Source organism: Xiphias gladius, chromosome 16, assembly GCF_016859285.1.
Source record: "Xiphias gladius isolate SHS-SW01 ecotype Sanya breed wild chromosome 16, ASM1685928v1, whole genome shotgun sequence".
NCBI lineage: Eukaryota > Metazoa > Chordata > Actinopteri > Istiophoriformes > Xiphiidae > Xiphias > Xiphias gladius.
Window position 1 is genome coordinate 11,057,640 of NC_053415.1, and position 20,922 is coordinate 11,078,561.

The 20,922-nt window shown below is 41.4% G+C and overlaps 1 protein-coding gene across 6 annotated transcripts; it reads left to right on the top strand.

Moving 5' to 3' along the window:
* Positions 1–1,582: 1,582 nt before the first annotated feature.
* slc12a8 (solute carrier family 12 member 8) lies at positions 1,583–20,282 on the top strand. Of its 6 annotated transcripts, XM_040149143.1 has the most exons (15): positions 1,583–1,915; positions 2,449–2,555; positions 2,711–2,900; positions 3,073–3,219; positions 5,097–5,288; positions 5,429–5,660; positions 11,377–11,490; positions 11,685–11,772; positions 12,284–12,371; positions 13,812–13,958; positions 16,118–16,778; positions 16,887–16,984; positions 17,109–17,226; positions 18,426–18,486; positions 18,810–20,282. In XM_040149143.1, the coding sequence occupies exons 3-15, from the start codon at positions 2,766–2,768 to the stop codon at positions 18,976–18,978; spliced, it is 2,250 nt and encodes a 749-aa protein (XP_040005077.1). In that variant the 5' UTR covers positions 1,583–1,915; positions 2,449–2,555; positions 2,711–2,765; the 3' UTR covers positions 18,979–20,282. The 6 variants fall into 6 exon arrangements, with proteins under 6 accessions (XP_040005077.1, XP_040005079.1, XP_040005075.1 ...); XM_040149141.1 differs by having other exon boundaries at positions 1,584–1,915; positions 2,449–2,900; XM_040149140.1 differs by lacking the exon at positions 2,449–2,555 and having other exon boundaries at positions 1,584–1,915.
* The last annotated feature ends 640 nt before the right edge of the window (positions 20,283–20,922 follow it).

Genomic DNA, 20,922 nt, shown 5'->3' on the forward strand with positions numbered 1-20,922 from the left:
TATATATATATATATATAAGAAACGTGTGTGCAAAACCACTGTTATCAGAGGAAAATTGACACTTTTTTACAGTTTTATTGCTGACTGGTTAAAGTTAATGCAGTTGATTGTGCATTATGATGGGTTTTACTGAATACACCCCTCAGAAAATGTTGTTTGAGTTTAAAGTAATACTCCACCTGAAATCAGTCTTTTTTTGTGTGTCAAGTATCTAACCTCAACAGCTGTGAACAGCTTGAAATCATGTCAGTTCAAATAGATTTTGGGTGAAATATTACATAAAAATAATAGTAATGTTGCTAAAATATTCCTCTATCTACCCGTTTCATTGTAAGCTATTTTTAAAAGCACAGTGCAGATGAGTAACTCTGCTTTGGTAAATTTATGGTATCCCATAAATTGTTGGAGAGTTTTCAATTCACTTAAGCAGTTTAAAATGCAAAGCTGATGATGGAGATTCATGAATTTTACGAGCAGTACTATGGTAATCTTTCCTTTTAATTAACTATCGTCCATAACCTGGCCATAAGTGTCCTTGTATAAGCTAAAGAAAAAAAAATTTTGTTATGTTAAAAAGATCTGAATTATGAATTTTTTGATAAAAACTATTTTTGAAACATGTCATTTAAGGCACTGATATGTACAGTATATCATATGCAGTCACTAGTGCTACCCTCATTTATCTCTGTACAAGTCGTTTGTGTCAAGATGTTTCAAACACAGATGGGAATCTCCTTGAGTGTGAACTTTGGCATTTTCATACTTTTAATGAACTTGATGCGGAAGCCTCACTGCTTCACTGTGGGGGTTGATCTTAAGTTAGTAAGGTTTATTTGCATGGTCTCTAACTTGTTGGGTCGAGTGAACTTGTTTTATGAATAATGTGCAGCTTTAATTGTAGCTGATTAATTTCAGTCAAGTAACCCATATGTTTAGATTTTTGCAATATATTATGATTTGTAAACAATCAGATTGTTGTTTTGATTGTTGTGTGTCATGTCCTTATAAATAAAATGATTCACAGTATGTGATCTTGAATTGTTTTTGATATTCAAAGGCCATTCAGATGCGGATGCCAATTACTGTGTAGTATCATTTACTTTATATTGCATTCATGCTAAGTCTGAGGTGGAAACTGAGTGGCCGAAGACCATTTCTTGGTGAACTTGTTCATAAGGAGTTTTGAAAGGGCCCGAACCAAAAATGAGGGAAAGTGTAGGGCTGCAAAAATCAACTACTGATTAATAATTATTTATTAATCTATGTTTTTTTAAATTAGTCATTTAGTCTAGAAATGTCAGGAAATGATGACAAATTTCCACCTCAGTTTCACCTTTTCACAAGGGGACATCTTCAAATGGCATGTTTTGTCTGACAGCTGAAAATCCAAAAACTTTCCTTTTTTGCCAGACCATAAAACGGAAAATGCAGCAAGTCGCTCCCTCCGTCATAACGTGTAGTTATGTGTCAAATATTGTTGACTGGCAGAAATGAGACGCAATCGTCCCTTTTGTAGACCTATAAATATCCCCGTGCTCCAACACATCTCCAATAGCGTGGAGTGCAAACATGTTTAAGGAGAGAATTCCACAAATAAAAAGATAAGGGCGTTGAGTGGCGCATTTCCCAGCCGTAATCATTAGTCAACCTGCAGGGCTTGCCAAAACTAACACAGGCTCCTTGTGCAAAGCGGCAGCACACCCTGGTAGGTAACCAAAGCGCGAGTCCGCGGCTGGCGACGGACGTTTTCACGGAACACGCCAACGGCAGGAGGAGCTGGGAGCCCCCCCCCTGCTCGCACCGGCTGGACTCCCCGGCGAAGCCCGATGGACTGACGAGCCGGTTTTGTCGCCTCGGCAGCTGACTGCTCTGCTCGGGGTCATCGGCATGGAATGACACGGTGCTCTGTGAAAGGTAAGGCCGGGGGTGCGAACTTTGGGCCGCGACGTCGACATTATTCAAAAAAAAGTGAGGCCGATGTAAAACTTGGGACCGAACAACTTCTGGACGCGTCGCCGCCTCTCCTCAAATGACCGCGGCACAGGCGACCCGCGGAGAAGCGCTCGTTCTGGTGAACACTTGAACTTTCCTCCCCTCTCCCCTGCCACGCTTGTTTGCTAACTTGATTCAGGAATGACATCTTTTTAAATGCAGTTTCTATTTAATGAAGTCACCGTACTGCTTATAGTCGAGTTTAATTGTGGCTCAGGGATGTTTAGAGAAGGAGAGGCTGCACATTTCACCTGTGCCACGAGGAAACCTTAAATTGACACGTTTGCCAATTAGGTTCGGCCTCGCCTGTGTCTAAAACCAAAGCCGCTGAGTTTTGTCACAAAAATACATGAAAAAAAAAAAAAAGAGCTCAAACCTAAATCTGTTTACCGCTGTTTTATGTCTGATGCTAATAACGCCTGTTTTTCTGTCATTGGGCCGATTTATGATTTCAGCTGTCGATAAATACCCCGCCCTCCCCTCATCATTGACGCCTGTTCACTGCAGAGTCAGGAGCACACCCTGCTGTATCCGGGTGTCCTCGCCGGGATAGGCGGGACCGGTAGACTGTCATTTCATGGTTCCAAGACAAACCCGGCTAACTTCTTCAGCAGAGCAAACTAATGGGGTCACTCATGAATGAATCTAAAACCCTCAGTTGATTTATTTATTTATTTATTTATTTTTTTCCCTCTCATGTCGTCATTTAACATATAGTTAAGTCGGCGCAAACACCTGAAGGGGAGACGCCTGTTTGCACCTGTGGGTTGCAATGGATACCCTGCCATTAGGTTGGACTGTGCAAACAGATGGCCAGGAGGGAGATGGGGCAGGGCTGTTGAAGGGGGGAGGCGCTGACATCAACACAAACACACATGTCCATGATCTGTTTCATGAGGATGCACAGGTAAGATGTGTGTGTGCCCCCACCGCCCCCCCCATAGCTGAAATATTTCCCAGACTCATGGCGATGGAGGTCAGAATATGATGTGATGATTATGATAACGACTTGCTGCCGTTAAACTAAAGCCTCTTTAATTTTTGTCATCCAGTGTAACGGTTGTGTTTACTGTGTTTAGGGCTTCCAGCAGTCAGGCCAGCCGTGGTGGAGGATCAAACTGTTTGTGTGGGAGCCGGTGCTGTTCGGCACCTGGGATGGAGTCTTCACCACCTGCATGATCAACATTTTCGGTGTGGTTCTATTCCTGCGCACCGGCTACTTGGTGGTGAGTTCCCACTGTGTTTCACTGTGTGTGTGTGTGTTAGCCAGTTCTACGGCCATATCCAGTCAGAGCAACTGCAGACTCTCACCTTGTTTTGGATTAGAAAGAAGCCAAAGACATAAAAGAAATGCTGTGGATGAAAGGGACAAAATAACTAACCTGTCAGATTTGAACTGAACTTAAAGAAAAGTTTGGTGTTAAAACAATTGACGAAACCTGCGAATGAATGTCCCCGGGTGGATTTTGTCCTTGACTTGGACATCAGAGGACTAGGTTCAACATCTACACCAATGACTTCAAAAAAAAAAAGGAATTAACAAAAAAACAAAATGACATCCATAAACAATTCTATAAACATACAAAGTCAATTTTGATACCCCAGCTCCCACAATTCAAGTCCTGTCGTATATTATAAACTGAATGGTGCATTCAGGCGCCGCTGAAAAGACTGCCCGGTGGTTGCAGCCAACAAGCAAGCACGGACGACTCCATGTCAGACCTTCCCACCATTGCATTACCCATCATCTGAAAACACGTCTGTCATGGCATTGCAGCCTGGGAGCAGAGCCTACATGGTCCACATAAGAATGCGTAGATGGTAGCCAATATCATATTATTGATGACATTGGCTGGAATGATGGGGCACTATTTGCAGACTGCCGCTTTATATATGGGGTATGTAAACATCCATTCATGGCTGATTTAAAGGAGTAGGCCGGTAGGTGAAACGGAAAGGACTGCATGTTTTGCACATTTTCACTTTCACAGTGTATAATATCTAGCCTCAAGTTTGGTAGTAGTGTCTGCTTTTCACGTCTTTGTTCAGCTCTGTTGAAGCATCCGATTTTTATTCTTAGCTGCAAACCATCATTAAGCATGTGACACCCTGTCACTGGATCCCAGTCACTGTAATGTGCATGTGTCATCACAGGACATAGCTACAAAGCCTGTGATCTTAATTGCAACATCTGTTTGGGTTTTGCCTGATTGATAAAATAAGGTTTGCCGTGTGGGAGACAGGGTGTCTTATCCAGAGCGAGACTCTTCTTATCATAAATGACCTGCTCATTGTTGTGCAGAGGGAAAGACTGTAGCTCAGTGAACATGTTTTGCCTGTGTTGATGGCCCTGACTTCAGCAGAAGGTCAGGGCCATGTCCCCTCCCTAGTTTTTCCTTGTTTAATTTCTTATTTTTTTTTAGGCACTTTATGCTTTCTTTTAAACATGTGACAGGGAAGGGGAAACCTTGGACTACAAACTGGGGACATCGCGATTCATGGTTGACACCTTAACCCCTAGCACACCAGGAATCCCCATTGTCCTTAGTTTTCATTAACATCAAGGCTACAATCGGAAGTATGAGGAAGTGAAAATTTAAAGTTGGGCAGTTCCCTTTTGGTAATATTGCTTTAAAGCAGCAAGCAGAAGGGGGATAAAGTAATTTAAAAAAAAACATTTTGAATAAACATTTTCTTCTAGTTTTTTTCAGAGAACATTCTAAGTTTTAAACACATTGCAGCTGACAGTTTCAACACACAAGCACAGGAGGTACAACGCAAATTTTGGCTGTTTTAGATATGAATTAAAATATCGATGTCGAGTGTGCAGACTAACAGCAGCGTAACATACAAATATGAAGCAAAGAAAGAAAAATTAGCAGACCTAGAAGCTCAAAAAATAAGGGAAAAAAATGTGAAGCTAATTCATGTAGAAGGGAGTTGTATACAAAGCATCAAGCAAGTACAGTATATGAAGTCAAGGTGTGCAGATATGTTTAGCACAAGCTGTGAGACACTCAACTTTATTCCATTTACAGCTGTAGACATCTTATATGTGCATGGGTGACTGTTTTTCGTCATTTTGTCTCCTGACATCCCCCAGGGGAACACGGGTGTGCTGCTCGGGATGCTCCTGGTCTCCTCGGTCGTGCTGGTTGCTCTAGTGACGGTGATGTCGGGGATCGGAGTGTGTGAGCACTGTGGCATTGGGAGTGGAGGAATTTACTCTATGATCTCCACCGTCCTGGGTGGCAGGGTTGGGGGCACAATGGGCCTCCTTTATGTGTTTGGACAGGTGAGTATTTTCGAAGGCTGTAAATTAATCTTTTTTGTTTGAAGCTTTTTGTTTTATAGTACAACTAACCCGTTTTCATTAGTAGCTAACTAACAACTTCCCATGTTATCTCCTGATTCGTGCTGCCTCCGACCCGGCAGTGTGTGGCTGGAGCCATGTACATCACGGGTTTCTCTGAGTCGGTGGCGGAGCTGCTGGGTCTACAGACTCAGTGGGCGGTGCGCGGCATGTCGGCGGCGGTGCTGCTGGCCCTGCTTGGAATCAACCTGGCCGGCGTCAAGTGGATTGTGCGACTTCAGCTGCTACTGCTGGCCGTCCTGGCCGTCTCCACACTGGACTTTGTCATTGGCACTTTCACGCACCTTGACCCAGGTAGGGCTAGGGTCGTGAATATCGACGGGAAGGGTAAAGGGAGAAGGTAACTGGCATCGCGGGAACTGTTAAATTAGTGCTGCTGTTTTGGGCCAGTGTTCAGTGTCTGCCAATACTTTGTAGTGGCATTTTCAAGCCAAAATAATCCTCAAATTATTCAGCGGTAGAATTATATTAATATTAAAGCCTCTGAAGCAGCATTTAGCTAGGTTACAATTATATAGGGATTTAGTTAAGTTAGTTAATTGCTGCATGGCATTGCAGAAATTGTTGGAACGCAGCTCTTGTTATTGTCATTAGTTCCACCTGTACTTTTGCTGCCACAACAACCCGACAGTTTAGGAAACAGTAACAAAACATGAGTACTATGATGCTAGCAAGGCTGTGAACATTCAGGTTAGCAAGATTTATTCAGAAAGTAGAATGAGAGGACTGGCACGAGATGACCAGAGTTTTGAGAGGGAAGAAAAGCAGTAAATATGTAAGTAAAAATCCAAAATATGAAAAAAGTACATGTTGCCCTTGAGCTCTCAGTTAATGTAGATATACAGCCCTGTGTCTTTTGTGTGGATAAACTTTGGACAAAGTTAAACTCCCATTTTTCAAACTTTCACATCAGTAACTAATGAGAAACGTGAGGAGAAACATGCATCTCACATTCTAGACAGCCTCGGCTCTTTTTGTTACACGTTTCCACAGTATTGTTACCAGTTGATAAAAATGCAATGAATGTATGCGTCCTAGGGGGGGGTCCCGAAATTCTCGCAGCTTCCAAAAGGGCGACACGACAGGAAACATTTCAGGACCAAGCGAACTAGACTTTGGGCTAGATTTGTCAATATCTGTGACCTGTCGAGACCAGTAGGTGTAGCTGTAGTATCACTTTTTTTTAGGTAGTGTTGGTACTGAGACTAGATCTCTGCACTTCACTTCCTCACGAAACTGGTGTCTGTGAACAACTTTTTTTTTTTTTTTTGCTTCATATTTAACCCATTTTTGTCATGTTTGTTAGCCTGTTAACCTGTTTGTCGTCAGTGAGAACTTTCTTTCGCCTAAGTGACAGGAAACTTGGGGAACGGGCTGTTTTTCTCCTTTTGAGGCCAAGTCTGAGACTGTTTGTGTGTTTACTGGGATGATTTTTTTCTTTTTCATTTTTCTCTTTTTTTTTTTCTTTTTTTTTTTGTGGTGAGGAAATGTTGCCTTTTTTGAGCAGCTTGTATTCTTTTGCTGGCATTCAGGAAGTCATTTCCCACATTTCCTGTTCTCACTGATTATCAACGTCCTGTCCAGTGGGAAGACAAAAGTGTTCCAGAAGTCAAGCCAGTCTTTTTTTGTAAATAACACATTTCAGACACAAGAACACTCCCTGTGCTTGACATATTCATAGTAACAGAAATCTCACATAACATGTAGTGCACACACAACAAAACATACATATACGTACACACAATTTTAGGCTACCTGTCCTATGGTGGGCGGTGGTTAATTTTTGCAAGATTTAGCTTTACTACTCCAGGTTAGCCTAGTGCCACTAAAACCAGGCTCTCATCCCACAACCCTAACCTGGACTGCTCCACCGCTCCCAACCTGGAGTGTTCTTTATACCACAGTTGGTAGAGGCAAGTTTGCACTTTGCTGACAAACCGCAGTATCACCAGGCATGATGGCTTCTCCAGGTTTTTCCAATTAAGAGCTGATGTGTGTTTTGTGGTGACCTCATGGTTGGCAGCGGACCAGCAGGTCCCCTTGCTAGCCGAAACAGCTCAGATTAGCCGGCACTCAGTGTACGCCAAGGCACATCCTGAAGGAAAAAGAACCACCGCCAGAATTGTGTGGTCATAGTTTGATAACATGTCCCCTGTGTACACTTGGCAACGAGATCACCATATTAGGTTTCAGACACCATTGTACATCATTACCACAGCTAAGGCATGTCTTGTCTGCCAGCTGGTATACTATATCAGAATTTAAATGATATAGTGGCTGGTCTGTATGCTTCGCAAATATTGACATTTTAAAACCAGACATCAGCTTGTCGAAATTTTGCATTATTTTTAATCGCATTATCATCCTAGGTTTCAGTGATTAGAACTCTCCGAGTCTGATGAGGTTCCGGTGGCTTTTGAATCCCACCAACAAAAATATTTGACAGGGAAAGACTAAATCACAAGCAGTAACGATTATTTTAAAAAAACATCAACCGGTTAAATCCAAAATGCTGGTCTTTGTGTTGGCCTTTATTCTCTCATGGTAATCATTTTTCTGTCATCATCATGTAGTAGTGGCAGCCACCTGCCTTATTACCTAAAAATACCTTCTAGACCACTATCTTAATGTCTACTCCTGATCTGAGGTTATTAATTAAAACAGCGACCCACCCACTTAGGGATATTATTATGTGCGTATATGAACTCTCACTAGTAAACTGACCTGGCTTCCTCATTTCACCAGCCACGACGATCTGTTAAGTGACTCCTGACGACAAGTCCTTCCTGCAGAACCGTGAGAGGTGCCGTGAGAATTGGAAAAACTACATGGCTACAGCATGTAAACAGCTCAGAATAGTGCTTTATCATCCCCGATGGGGATCAGGAGGAGATTTCATTTCCCACTTTAAGTGTAATAAATTATTTAGTCTGGTCAGTAACACTGCCAACGTATTGCAAAGCCTTCTGATAGTGGTGCTTAGATGAAATGCAATCTGACATGCATTACCCTGTCCCCATAGTTGAAGCCTATTCCCTACAGAACAGGAAGCCATAATATGCTCCTTGGGTCTGGGGTTTAGGGTGTTAACCAGACTCACCCACATTTTTGGAAAATGACAAAGAGAGAAGGCCGGACGTGAGATCTGAGCCCTGCTGTTACTCCAGAGACCGCGACATTTCTCCCTGTGATCCTACCATAATATATAGTTCTCATTCATCCCAGTGGGACATGCCCCACATCTGTAACATCACAGTCTGCCCTGTTCTCCATGCACAGAGGTTTATGCTGGGTAGTGTGGGAGACTGAGAGGTCAACCAGACGGAGCGAGAGGCCTCAGATGGTCGTGTAATCTGACTACACATTCCAGTCTGTATCAGAGGAATGCTGGACTGAGAAAGGAGCCCCACTCTGCCTATGCACTTGCTCTTCAATATATATATACTGAAATTTGGATACTCGCACCACAGCTTTGTCTTATACATTTAGGTAAGCCTATAAAGCAAAGTGATTATTTGCAGACTACATTAAGATCCTCCCACACCTCATTACACTATACGATGTAAAGATTGAAGAAAAATCTAGCTGAATGCAGTAAGAAACCTCCATCATGTGACTAAATAGCTGGACAGTCTGTACGAAGGTGGTTTTTACTCACTAAGACTACATCTAAAGCCAGGTTAGCAGCTCTGTGTTGGCACAGCACTGCTTTGAGCTAAATGCTAATGTCAGCAATGCTAACATGCCGATGTTTAGCAGGTATAATGTTTACCATGTTCACCATTGTAGTTTAGCTTGTTAGCATGCTGGCATTAGCTAATTAGCACTGCTTGCCCGGGAACCACAGTATTGGACAAATCGAAATTTTGACCTGATGATGGCGCTAGATGGAGGGAGGGTTAAGGGGTTGCCAAAATTATTACAACTAGTCCTTAATGTCGTCCAGGCTGACTTGTTTTCGTAGGTCTTTGTGCACATTATAGTACAGCTTCCATCTAAAGTCTGCTGTATGCAAAATACTTGGAGGCAACAGCAATTTTTTTGCCCTGGGGCCCCAAAATAGTTTATTAGGCCATGCCCCATATATGAGCTAGGTATTTAGGGTGTGAGAAACCCACAGATAATGGAGAACTTCTACTTGAAAGACATATTTGTTTGCATTTTTTTCCACAGTCCTAGAGATCAAATGCTGAAACCCCGACAGTATATTGAAACACTGAATTTGTGTTCATAGAAACAGTTTTCCTTATAAATATGTGAAGGCACTCAACTGAATAGCCAGAGAGTTAGGCATGGTTGAATGTTGGAGTATGATGTTGTAATATGGGTGGGGAGACCATAGTGCAGACATGGACACTGGATGCCCTGGATTTGTTAGATCCTGATTGTTTGGAGAGAGAGCACGATCTCACCGGGTCACAGTGAACAAGAGTGCGGGCTCCTAGTCCTGTTTGATGTCAGTTTTTACAGCCTCCTTAAATACCTATCCTGGAGAGTATGTGCACTTGGAATAACTAGTATGTCCAGCCCTTTTGGCTTTGGCTTTTATCTAAAGCAAAAGAAAAAATGAACATGCTCACTCTCTCTTTTCTCTCAATCTGTCCCTCTCTCTCGCTCACTCTCATTCTTTCTCTCAAACTTGGAAGCTGCTGAGCTTCTGAAAAGGGTGGTGACTTCCTTTTGGATAAACATGTCATTAATCTGACAGAACACATTCTTTCCCATCGCAAGATAACCAAAGGGGAAATGTCCGGTGTTGTAACAAAGGCGGGCCCCTCAGACTGTGTGGTTTAAATGTCCCTCATCAGTGCAGAACAATCAACAAACTGACCTAGACCTAACAAACCCGTCTTGTCTTTAGACTGTATATTTTAAAAGTGCATTGCTACCTATTCTTGTCATGTACATGTGACCATATCTTACAACTTGTTTGTCTTTGTTTGGTGTTTTCATATTGCTGTCAATGGTAAAGTTGAATTTTTGGTTTGCGTTGTCGGCGTAAGATTTAAAAAAAAATGTAAAAATTTCAAATGAGAATATTGTTCCAGCCACCAGCATCCTGTAGTGATGTACTGATTGTTAAAACTTTGTTTAAGGGGGAAAAGTAAGAAGTCTCTAACTATGCAGGTGTGATGGAATATTTGTCACACTTACAGTGTAGATATTGTTTTAAACTGGTGTCTGTTACTATAGGTCCGTCTGAGGAAAATCTCCTGGTGCAGAAATGATGTGTTTACTTTTCCAGTTAGTCTCAGCTTCTCCAGGAAGTGCAGCGCAAAAACTAACTAATAAGCATCTAAGACTAAAGACGATGACTAAACACACAGAAAATTAAACCACCACAGAAATAAGCACGTAACACCAATGAAGCTGATTACATTAGATCACACTGAAGCTGCAGGGAGCAACAGAGAAACCCGGCTATAGCCTAGGACCACAGTCATTGGGGGAAAAAGGTTTATATAGAAGTTAAGGCTTGGACATTATTGTGTAGTTAGGGCTCTTTATACATCTTTCTACATTTTAAAACCTGAGAAGATTTGCTTGCCCTGGTTTTAAGAGTGTTCACCAACTTGCAGAGTGTAGAAGAGTTGTAATTAATTTTCTAGTTTCAGCAGATGGAGTGTTGTTTCCCACTTATCATTGACCTGTAGATGATAAGAACTGGATAAACTCCGTTTGTGGATGAAGATCGTGTGTTTACATCAGAATCTCCGGAACAGCTACCAGATGGAGATTGTAGCGAGATTGTTTTCTCAAATACTGAAAGTTGTTTCACAATATGAGCATTGTTATCGGTAGGCCAATGGATCAAGTCCCATGCCAATCAAGTTATTTGACATAATGTGACGCAAAACAGAAAGGTGGTGGTGGTGGTGTTGTTGTTGTTGTTGCTTTTTAAAGTATATTAATTTCAGCAGTTGACAGGTTTATGCTTACTTTTAGGCTGGTAATCCTGCCATAGTGTTCAGTGCGGATTTGCTATGTGTGCTGCTGTCTCCTCTTCCAGAGCATGGTTTCATTGGTTATTCAGCCGAGCTACTCAGCAATAACACAAAGCCAGATTACAGCCCAGGAGAAAACTTCTTCACGGTATTTGGGGTCTTCTTCCCTGCTGCTACAGGTAAGTACCATCTCCTTTTTATTATTATACTGCATGAAAAGCTTACAACTCAGAATTATTAAAGAATGGCACATGCGCCGTCAACACTCAAGCCCTGCCTCCAACTCTTGCGGCCACATATGTCATGTAAAATACATTATGTATTGTACAGTATGTGGTGTACATTTGTGTGGTTTGTGTCCGTGTGCGTGTAGGGGTAATGGCGGGCTTCAACATGAGCTCAGATCTTCAGCGGCCTGAACACAACATCCCTGCGGGAACGCTGGCAGCTGTCTTCACCTCGTATGACAACATCCCAAAACACACTCCCAACACACGTAGACAACTATATTGTAAAATACAAAAACACAAAATAAAAACAAAAAACAAAAACAAAAACAGCGAAGCACTACACAATAAAGTGAATACTAGAAAGTAATGAATACTAGAATCGCTGGCTTATGATTTGAACATTAACTCGGATTTTGCTCCCTATTTAACTACACATCATTGTCCAAGGCGGGTTTTGAAATATAACACCACGTTAGAGTTTCTCCATCAAGACGTGATTCATCCAAAAGGGTACTTTCTAGATGTTTAGATTTTACTTGTTACTTGTTCTCTCAGATCACTCAGTGGTATCTTATCAAAAGGGCAGCCCTTTCTGTTTTTACTGGAGAGAACAGACAAAGCCACATTCCCAGCATGGCTCTATCAGTCTCTTGTGGAGCTGTGATGACACAATTTTCCTATTAATAGTGAGAAAGGAGCAGTTGTTAATAATTCTGCATGGTGTACTGTTGGTGACCCACAGGTGGTTCCTGTATCTGGTCTTTGTCTTCCTCCTCGGGGCCATCTGCACCAGAGAAGCTCTGCGCTATGACTTCTTGATAGCAGAAAAGGTAAACTTCCATCCTACCCTGGGAGAGAGGCCCTCCAGCAGAAGGGTTGAGCTGAGGGGACTCCCCACGATGGCTCACTTTGTTGATGTGGTGTGGTTAGTCCAGGTTCTGACTGTATGTACTTTTTCAAATGGCTGAGATGTAGGACTCTTAGTATTTTTTTTTCCTCTCATGTGGAAATACTCATAATTTACATTATCCTCAGGTTCAAATACATGTAAAAACGCTGCAGTGAAAAAATATTTATTGTAGTGTTTCAGCACAATGAGGCAAATATTTGGTCCGCTTATCATGAAACATTTCTCACCTTTATACCTGTATTTTTGTAAGGATATGATCAGATAAAATATGAAGATTTATTAGTGATTGTGTATAGGCGGTCTCAGCCTTCGTCACCAGCAGTCTGTATAATGTGTTCAGATTTGTCACTTTTGGATTGGGTGACATTCACCTACTTTTATCCTCTCTCTTTGACTTGTCCCTCATTGGCTAGTTTGCTGCAATGATTATGGAGAGCTTTCAGAAATGTATTAACATGCAAAGTGTAAGAGTGACACTTCATAAGTACAAAATTCTCAATAGTCTAGCCTCAGTTTATCATTTTATTCCGTATAATTATTTTGAATATGACTTTAATCTTGTGAAGTTTAATGCCTGAGTCAAAGTATCCTAAAGTAAAAATGAAATTACTCATTGGAAAGTAATACTCAAACTATTCATTTCAAAGTGTGCAGCCATTTTACAAACTATGCACATACTGTTTGCCTATTGATTGGAGGTTTAATATGTGATTTATGAATTCTCTGCAACAACTGAGCACGTGTCAGGCTCCATATGGACATCTGATGTGACTGAGCATGACCTGCTGAATTTACATAGAGCAGAGCTAAGGTTAGGGACACATACCATAACACACAAACAGTTTCAGATTGTTTGCCGTTAAAAGTGGGAGTAAGGGATTGAGCTGTGGTGAAGAGCTGATCAATGAGATTTCTGGCACAGCTACAGTAAGTTGTCTGCATCAGGTTCTAAACTAGAGATGAATCAGGGATCGTTCGTACAAATGAACTTAACAACCAGACCTCAGTTGGTGGTTGTTCTAAAGACAGCCACAAGAACTTCAGCTCCAAATCAAGTTACTGACTAGTTGTCACCATATGATATGCGGACTGTCTGCAGTCAGTGTAGTGTTACTGTGAAACTGTGTTAAATCTGTTATTAATACTGACCCATTTCACCCACCTTCAAATTAAATAATTATATTTTGCTTTAACCAATCAGTGAATCATTCTTAACTCCTTGATCTCTCCATCAGCGGTTAGTTCTCATTGTTTTCATACAGAGCTGACTGCAGCGGAACTGAACTGGGTGTAGCTGTTGTGTGCTCTCAACCCCACCCCATCCTCTTCCAGCCTCTGTTTGTTATCCTTCTTCCTCCAGGTCTCCTTGGTGGGCTTCCTCTTTCTGCTGGGCCTCTACATCTCCTCCCTGGCTTCCTGCATGGGTGGCCTGTATGGAGCACCCAGGATCCTCCAGTGCATCGCTCAAGAGAGAGTCATCCCTGCTCTGGCCTTCCTGGGAAGAGGGGTGGGTGGATGGACGGATGGAGTCATGAGGGGAGGGATTTCTGGACTTACATTGACATCATGCTGAAATATTAGCTAAATTCACCAGGATGTAAATGCAGATATTTGTGTGTGTGTGTGTGTGTGTGTGTGTGTGTGTGTGTGTGTGTGTGTGTGTGTGTGTGTGTGTGTGTGTGTGTGTGTGTGTTAACGAAACAATGAGTTCACTTACATGCACAGTAAATACTTGGTCTTAACCCAGTTTGAATATATATATACATTTACTGTGTATTTATATTTTACGTACTTTGATGTTTACTATTGTTGAGTGCGAAGTGAAGGTGCAATGAATGACATTTTCTTTTAGCTTCATTTATGAATGTCTGCATTATTATTATTTTTTATATATAAAAAATATGAGACACACTATCATATATATATATATATATGACACACACACACACTCTATTCAGCCACAACAATAAAACTGGTAACTGGTTTTATTGTTCTGGCTGATTGGTGTGTTTACCCGCTTTAGAGAGGAGCTACTAAGTGGTAATACAGACATTCATGAATGAATGTGAATAAAATAATAAAATAAAATAATGTCATTCAGTGCACCTTCAAACTACACTCAGCAATAAAAAGGGCATCTCTGGATTTATCTAACTTAGGAAAAAAAAAGAATAATTCCCAAGGAACTGAACTACATCTTTAAATGATTGTATATTGGCCTAATTATTAGGTAAAAAATATTAGCATGAGTCATGTCAAGTTTGCAATAGTAATATTGTCTGATTAAAAGCAGTAGTTGGCTTATTTTAACCTAATAAGTTTGTCTAGGCTGACTTTATAGGGGGGTGTGATGGCTGGACTCAACAGGAAGCAGTGACAAGACTGCCTAATTATAGAGTTTGGACTCCATTTCATAGAAGTGCGGGGACTGACTGCAATACAGCTAAGAGTTACTGCTCACTAGCACTGCACACACACAATGTCACGTTGATGTCCTGACCCCATCCACCCCAGTTTTCCTCAGACTGCCCTGGATGGCAGCAGTGTCTGACCTCTCTCAGTGGGCTGGAATGAGGCCCTAGACATCTTGGCCCAAATCAAAGCATCAGAACAAACGCAGGAAGGGCGACGGGCAGGGCCCTCCTCCGCTGTATGCTCTGGAAGACCGCCAGGCACACAGCAGTGCTCCTTAAACTGCGATAGGACCTGGGAAGTGAGAGCAAAGTGATTACCAAACCACATGATAAAACAATTCTTCCATTCTGAGAAAGGGATTATTGTCCGGGCATTGTTTTTATGCTCTTGTTTGAACTGGGGTTTCACCTACCTTTTGAATGATTTTTAGATCATGAGATTCAATCCATTCAATTCTTTGTCTCCCTGGAATGTATACTGGACGTTCAACCCTTCTGAAGTCAAACTGCAAACCATTTTTACTCAATCTCGGAGTAGAACATACGCATTAGATTTAATTAAATGTAATGAGGGCAGACACTTCTAATGGAGAAAACGGCATCAATACTGAAAATGAGACTGACTTTCTCATGGGCCTTGCAGATGTCCAAGGTCAGGTTACCATATGTGAATAATGACTGAGCATGGCTCCTGACCAACGAAAGGCCAGATCAAGTCATGAGAACATTTCGTGGAATGGTTTACTTATTTGTACTAAGAGGTTTGATTTAGTTTGATAGTTGTTTTGATAATTACATATAAGACACAAATTATGCTCTAAGTATATAAGATATAGTATACTTATTTAGTATCTATCTTTCTAAGATAAAGTATACTCATATGCATAATCGTCCCATTGCTACGTGTTGGTAAATCCCAATGTCATCGAAAGGGAGCAAATGATCTCTATATGCAGTCCTAACTTTATGCTGGTTTGATTTTATTTTACTCAAATTTAACTTTAAGCTCAGTTTCTTTTTATCACTTCCTGTAGGTGGGTGTTTCTCCCCAGTGTCCATAAGTCATTTATTTAGTCAAAAGATTGAAGCTGTGAATCTACACACTCTCAGTCAGGAGGAATGGGACGTTCTTCTTTCATGCGGCCTAATTCTATTGACTTAGGCGCAAAAGGCGGGTGTAATTTTACATCGAATCTTTTGTTCAGTGCAGCTGTCACTAACCCCATTGTGGTACTCTCTCCCTCTCTCACAGAAAGGCCCAAACAGGACCCCAGTGGCTGCAATCTGTCTGACCAGCCTGCTGACCATGGCCTTCATTTTCATCGGGCAGGTCAATGTACTAGCTCCCATCGTCACGATCAATTTCATGCTCACCTACAGCTTCATCGACTACTCCTACTTCAGTGTGGCCATGACCTTCCAGCTGCAGAGTAAAGAGAAGAGGGACACCCTCATCCTGACCAGAAGAAACCAGCGCAGGTCAACCAGGCAGAGCTCCAGGCCGCTCATCGAAGCCCCTCTCCCGAACTACGGGAGTGGAGGCGAGAGTCCGCAGAGTAAAGGCACTTTATTGGAGTTCACCAAGGACATGGATCAGATCTTTCCACCTGTCTCAAATGTTCATGCATGGGCTGAGAAGACCACCTCTGTGCAAGAGCTGAGCAGCCGAAGCAAGAGCAGAAAGGCTACAGCTAAGCAGAAGCTGATGGACAGTTTCCGTTTGGACCTGAACAGCAATATGTTCTCAGAAGAGAAAGGAGAGGAGATAAGTTCAGCTCCACCATATGAGGAAGCTGAGAGGCAGTGTGGAAGCGGGCTGCTCAGGGCTGGAGAAGAGCCACAAGTCAAATGCTGTAAAAAAATATATCATGTTGAACAGGATTCGTCTGCTGACCCTCACAATCACTGCACAGGTGATGAGCTTTGCCCATAAAACATTAGACTAGACTAAACAGAAGTAGGGATCATAGAAGTTAGTTGTACCTGTTTTTAGTGACCTGACATCCTATTAAAATTTTCAGGGGCTGAAGGTAAAGCAGAACACCAGAGCTTTGAAATCAAAGCCATGCAGGATTCATCCTATGCGAAGTTCTGCAACCCCTGGATTGCTCTTTTCGGGGTAGGTAACACTTTGCATACAGTACGTTGTTTCTTTTCGTTCTCATGGAATATTGTCAGATAGTACAGTATATCAAGAACTTAATGAATGATGTGAATATACTGTATCATTTGTTTTCTTTCAGGCATTGAGCTCCATACTGATCATGTTTGTTATCCAGTGGGTTTACGCTTTAGCAAACATAGTCATGGCCTTGCTGCTCTTCTTCTACATTGGGAAAACAAGTCCTGGACTACCTATAGGTGACTGCCTCACTTCAGTTTCAGTGATCAGTTAACCAAAAGAAACCAGGGTCAATACTGTGTATACTCTTGTTCAAGTCGTGGGGTTTTCTTTTGGATGCTGGTAAAAAAAAGCCGTTTATAACTGCAAAGTAGACTGTGTTGTGTGCTCTAGAATTTGAATTGAAATGAATAAAATAGGACAAAGCAATCATTACAGTGTTACTTAGGATAAGAAGCCAAGATACTAGCCACGTTGTTCATTTTCGTGATATTAACAAACTGTGAAAACAGCAAGGCCTATAATATTCCTTGCTAGGATATGCAACGAGGACTCCTCGGGAATTAGGAGGCCTGTAGTAAGTAGCAAAGCGTTGATCCCTGTTTAGTAGTTAGGTCTGATTTTCTGCTCTCAGATACACTTCATGGTCATTGCATCTAATACATTTTATGTTGATTTTACCATATCTCATTACTTTTTTTTTTTTTCTGATATTTACTTAATCAATCTATTCTCTGCTGAAAGGAGGAAAAATCTTCTTTTTGCCTGGTTTGTTATTTTTGTGGCACGTTTACAATGTCATTCCATAAACTTCAGGCCTTTTCTGAGCTGTAGAAGTGGTCTACAAGTAATGCCTTACATAACCTGAAGCAAGATTTCTGTATATTTTTACTTTATGTGGTTAGATAACTTAGCCTATGCCATTATGTCTAGCAAAAGACATCCTCGTGTCCAACTTTCCATTTGAAGCATGTAGATTTGGCCGTTATGCGATCTGGTAACGTATTCAGACACATTTGCTGGGAGTTTCACTTGTGGTCTTTTTGCCTGGCAGGCTGGCAGCTGTTGTGGCTTAGGATTTCTAGAATAGCTGGATGGGACACCCTGCATCTGCATTAAACTCACCACACTACAGCTTGCCTTAACTGTCTGACTCATGACATTCCTGAGCATAAGAGCTGCAAGTGTTAAACACTTGTTCCACAGGTGGTCGATGAGATGCTGTGTGTGTGTCTCTCACTCTGTTACTAGCTTTCTGTGATATATTACAGCTTCAAAGATGTACAAAATAACAAGTTCCACGGTAAATTTCAAACTTATTATTGTTATTATAATACATTTTTTAAGTGTTCTCTGCAGCAGGTATTTAATTTATGTAACTCACTGAGGTAATTTCTTCAGGGAAAAAAAAAAAAAACAGTTCTTGATTTATTTGCAGGTATTGCAGCTCGATTCAGCTTTTTCACATGGCTCAAATCAACACTGAAAAGCATTTGCAGGTATTGTGTGTTTGTTATGTTACGAAATGGTCAATAAGGAATCAGTTTATAAGAATGAGTGAGAGAGTGACAGATATATCTAAGAGATTTAATTGATTTATCTGTCCAGGTCATTGTTAAAGCACAGACTTAAATTGAAGTCATATTTCATACTTGTCATTATCTATTGTTTCTAGTATTACAAAGTCATAAAACATGAGATAAAAAAAATTTTGCCTGTAAATATTTGTTTTTCCTTTTTTGTTTTTCGGTTATATGATAATTTCCCATATCACACTCTCACCCAATTACCTATTTGTCCATACCATTTCCTTGTCTTTCAGGGGAAAAGGATCTCCCCAGGATGAGATTGTAGTGACACCTTCTCTGTCCGGGGTCGGGCTGAAAACCAGGCAGCTGACAAAGGAGAATGCGGACTTTGCCTCTCGCCACCGCTATCACCAATCCTCATTCATCAGGGCCGACAAGATGGTGCAACCACCGCTCCACTAACTGAATTAAACACGACCTTGTTCGCATGTCGTAGCTGACAGCCTGAGACCACATAATCTGCCTCAGACCGTGTCTCGTGTTGCCCTATTGGCCACATTCTGTACACACATTCATTTAAACAGAGACATTCAGCGAGCGACCCCAATCCTTTTCTTGTGGTGGTTGGAGGAAATCTGAACTTCTTGCACAGTTGCACAAAGTGTGTGTGTGTGTTTGTGTGAGAGAATGACAGATGTCTGGGGACTGAATGTAGTAGGAGTTGGTAGTTTTTTCTTCCTTCAAAGTAAACTGAATTAAAATAAAATTAAAAAAAATAATACATTTTCTCTTAATATACTCTATGGCTTTAACTGACTGAAATATATAATATTTTATTGAGAGATTCAACTATGAGAAAAATGAAGGAATTAGAAGTGTCTTGGGGACTATTTCATTTGTTTTAAAACATACTGAATATATTTCATAAATATCTTCTATAAGGTCATGCTGTTTGGGTGAACTGTGTTTGTCACGCTTGCAAAGAGTCTTGCAGCCTAACAGCAGAGCGGTGGAAACCACTTCCTGTTGGCATCTTGTTGTCAGAGTAGCAACCTGCCAACAGACACATGATGATCTATAAACATACTGGTGCCTTTTTTCTTTTTTTCTTGTCGACTGCTTTCTAGATGACTTGGTTAGCATGAGATAACGCTTTGGGAATCAGATAGTTCTCAGCAGTGGAGCTGTTGCTCCGTGTTCTTCGGCAGCTTTTCACAACCATCCTTTCCATCTCTCACGGAGACAAGCCTCTGGGTTGTTTGTAAAACTGATATGTGAACTTCAGTTCCGGTGCGGTGGCTTGAATAAAAGACACTTGTGGGACAGGACTGAACGACGTCATTTTGTCAGCCAGTAAAGTGTGTTTCTCTCCTGCCATTCATAAATTTCACCGTGGCACCCTAATCTGTCCAGATTTCTCATTGGTCCTAACCAGAGCACACAACAGTACTGTATATCCAGTAAATCAGCCTGACTCCAGCTAAATTCCTAAAACCTGAATTCACTAACGCATGTGGGATGCTTTGCTAGTGGACTGTGTTGGAGATGTTTATCCCAAAATTGTCCATTGTTTCTTTGCATTACTTGTTTTTTGTATGAGTACTAATTGTTTTAATGACCTGCCACCTAAATTTAACTACTTGTCTCCAGAAGCTGCAAGTGTCAGTAATCTAACAGCTGAATATTGCTGAACCTTACTGTTTTATCGAGCCTAATCCTTTGAGGGACTTTATCAGGACTTCCTGTGCTGTCATTTTTGACTTGTTGTGACTTGATAACATTTGCATAATGTAGGACTATAAAGCCCATATCCTAAACCAGCCAATACTTCACTGCTTTTTTTTTTCAGGTGTTATAAGGATTCAAAAGCTCCTTGTTACCTTCCCTTTCGACCTTCTCCTACTTTTACCGGTCGATTCCCTGGTGGAAATCCACTGCCACCAGAAAATAAACAATAAATAGGAACAATTCAAAATGCGAGACCTTATCCTATAATTGTGACACAGGAAATGGACATATAGCAGTTAAACATTAATATACAGGACTTCTGCCATAGGACATGTGATCATTACGAGTTAGGTCCTAATTTTGCTCTTGTTTCTCGTAATTATGCCTCGGTGCATAAGAAATGAAACTGTCTCACTTATCTCTTACGACGTGAGCTGAGTTTTGAATTAGGTATAGGATACCGAATTACACCGGTATTTCATTGATGACAAAGGGCTGCCACGCTACCATGTGATCCAGAGCAGAGGGACCAACCGGAGAAGTGAGGCGGTGTATAGTTTAATTGGTCTGACAGCTTTAGGTCTCCGGAGCATCGGCTTCTCGCGGCTGGAAAAAGGAGCGTTTCCACTTTTTTTTAACGGCAGGACTTCCGACAAAACCTGAAGGCAGCAAAGGAAG

Excerpts from the sequence above, each read along its gene's own strand:
- slc12a8 (XM_040149143.1), top strand. The coding sequence starts at position 2,766 with ATGGATACCCTGCCATTAGGTTGGACTGTGCAAACAGATGGCCAGGAG. Across the intron at positions 2,901-3,072 it reads TGTTTCATGAGGATGCACAG|GGCTTCCAGCAGTCAGGCCA; the intron begins GTAAGATGTGTG and ends TACTGTGTTTAG. Across the intron at positions 11,773-12,283 it reads CTGGCAGCTGTCTTCACCTC|GTGGTTCCTGTATCTGGTCT; the intron begins GTATGACAACAT and ends GGTGACCCACAG.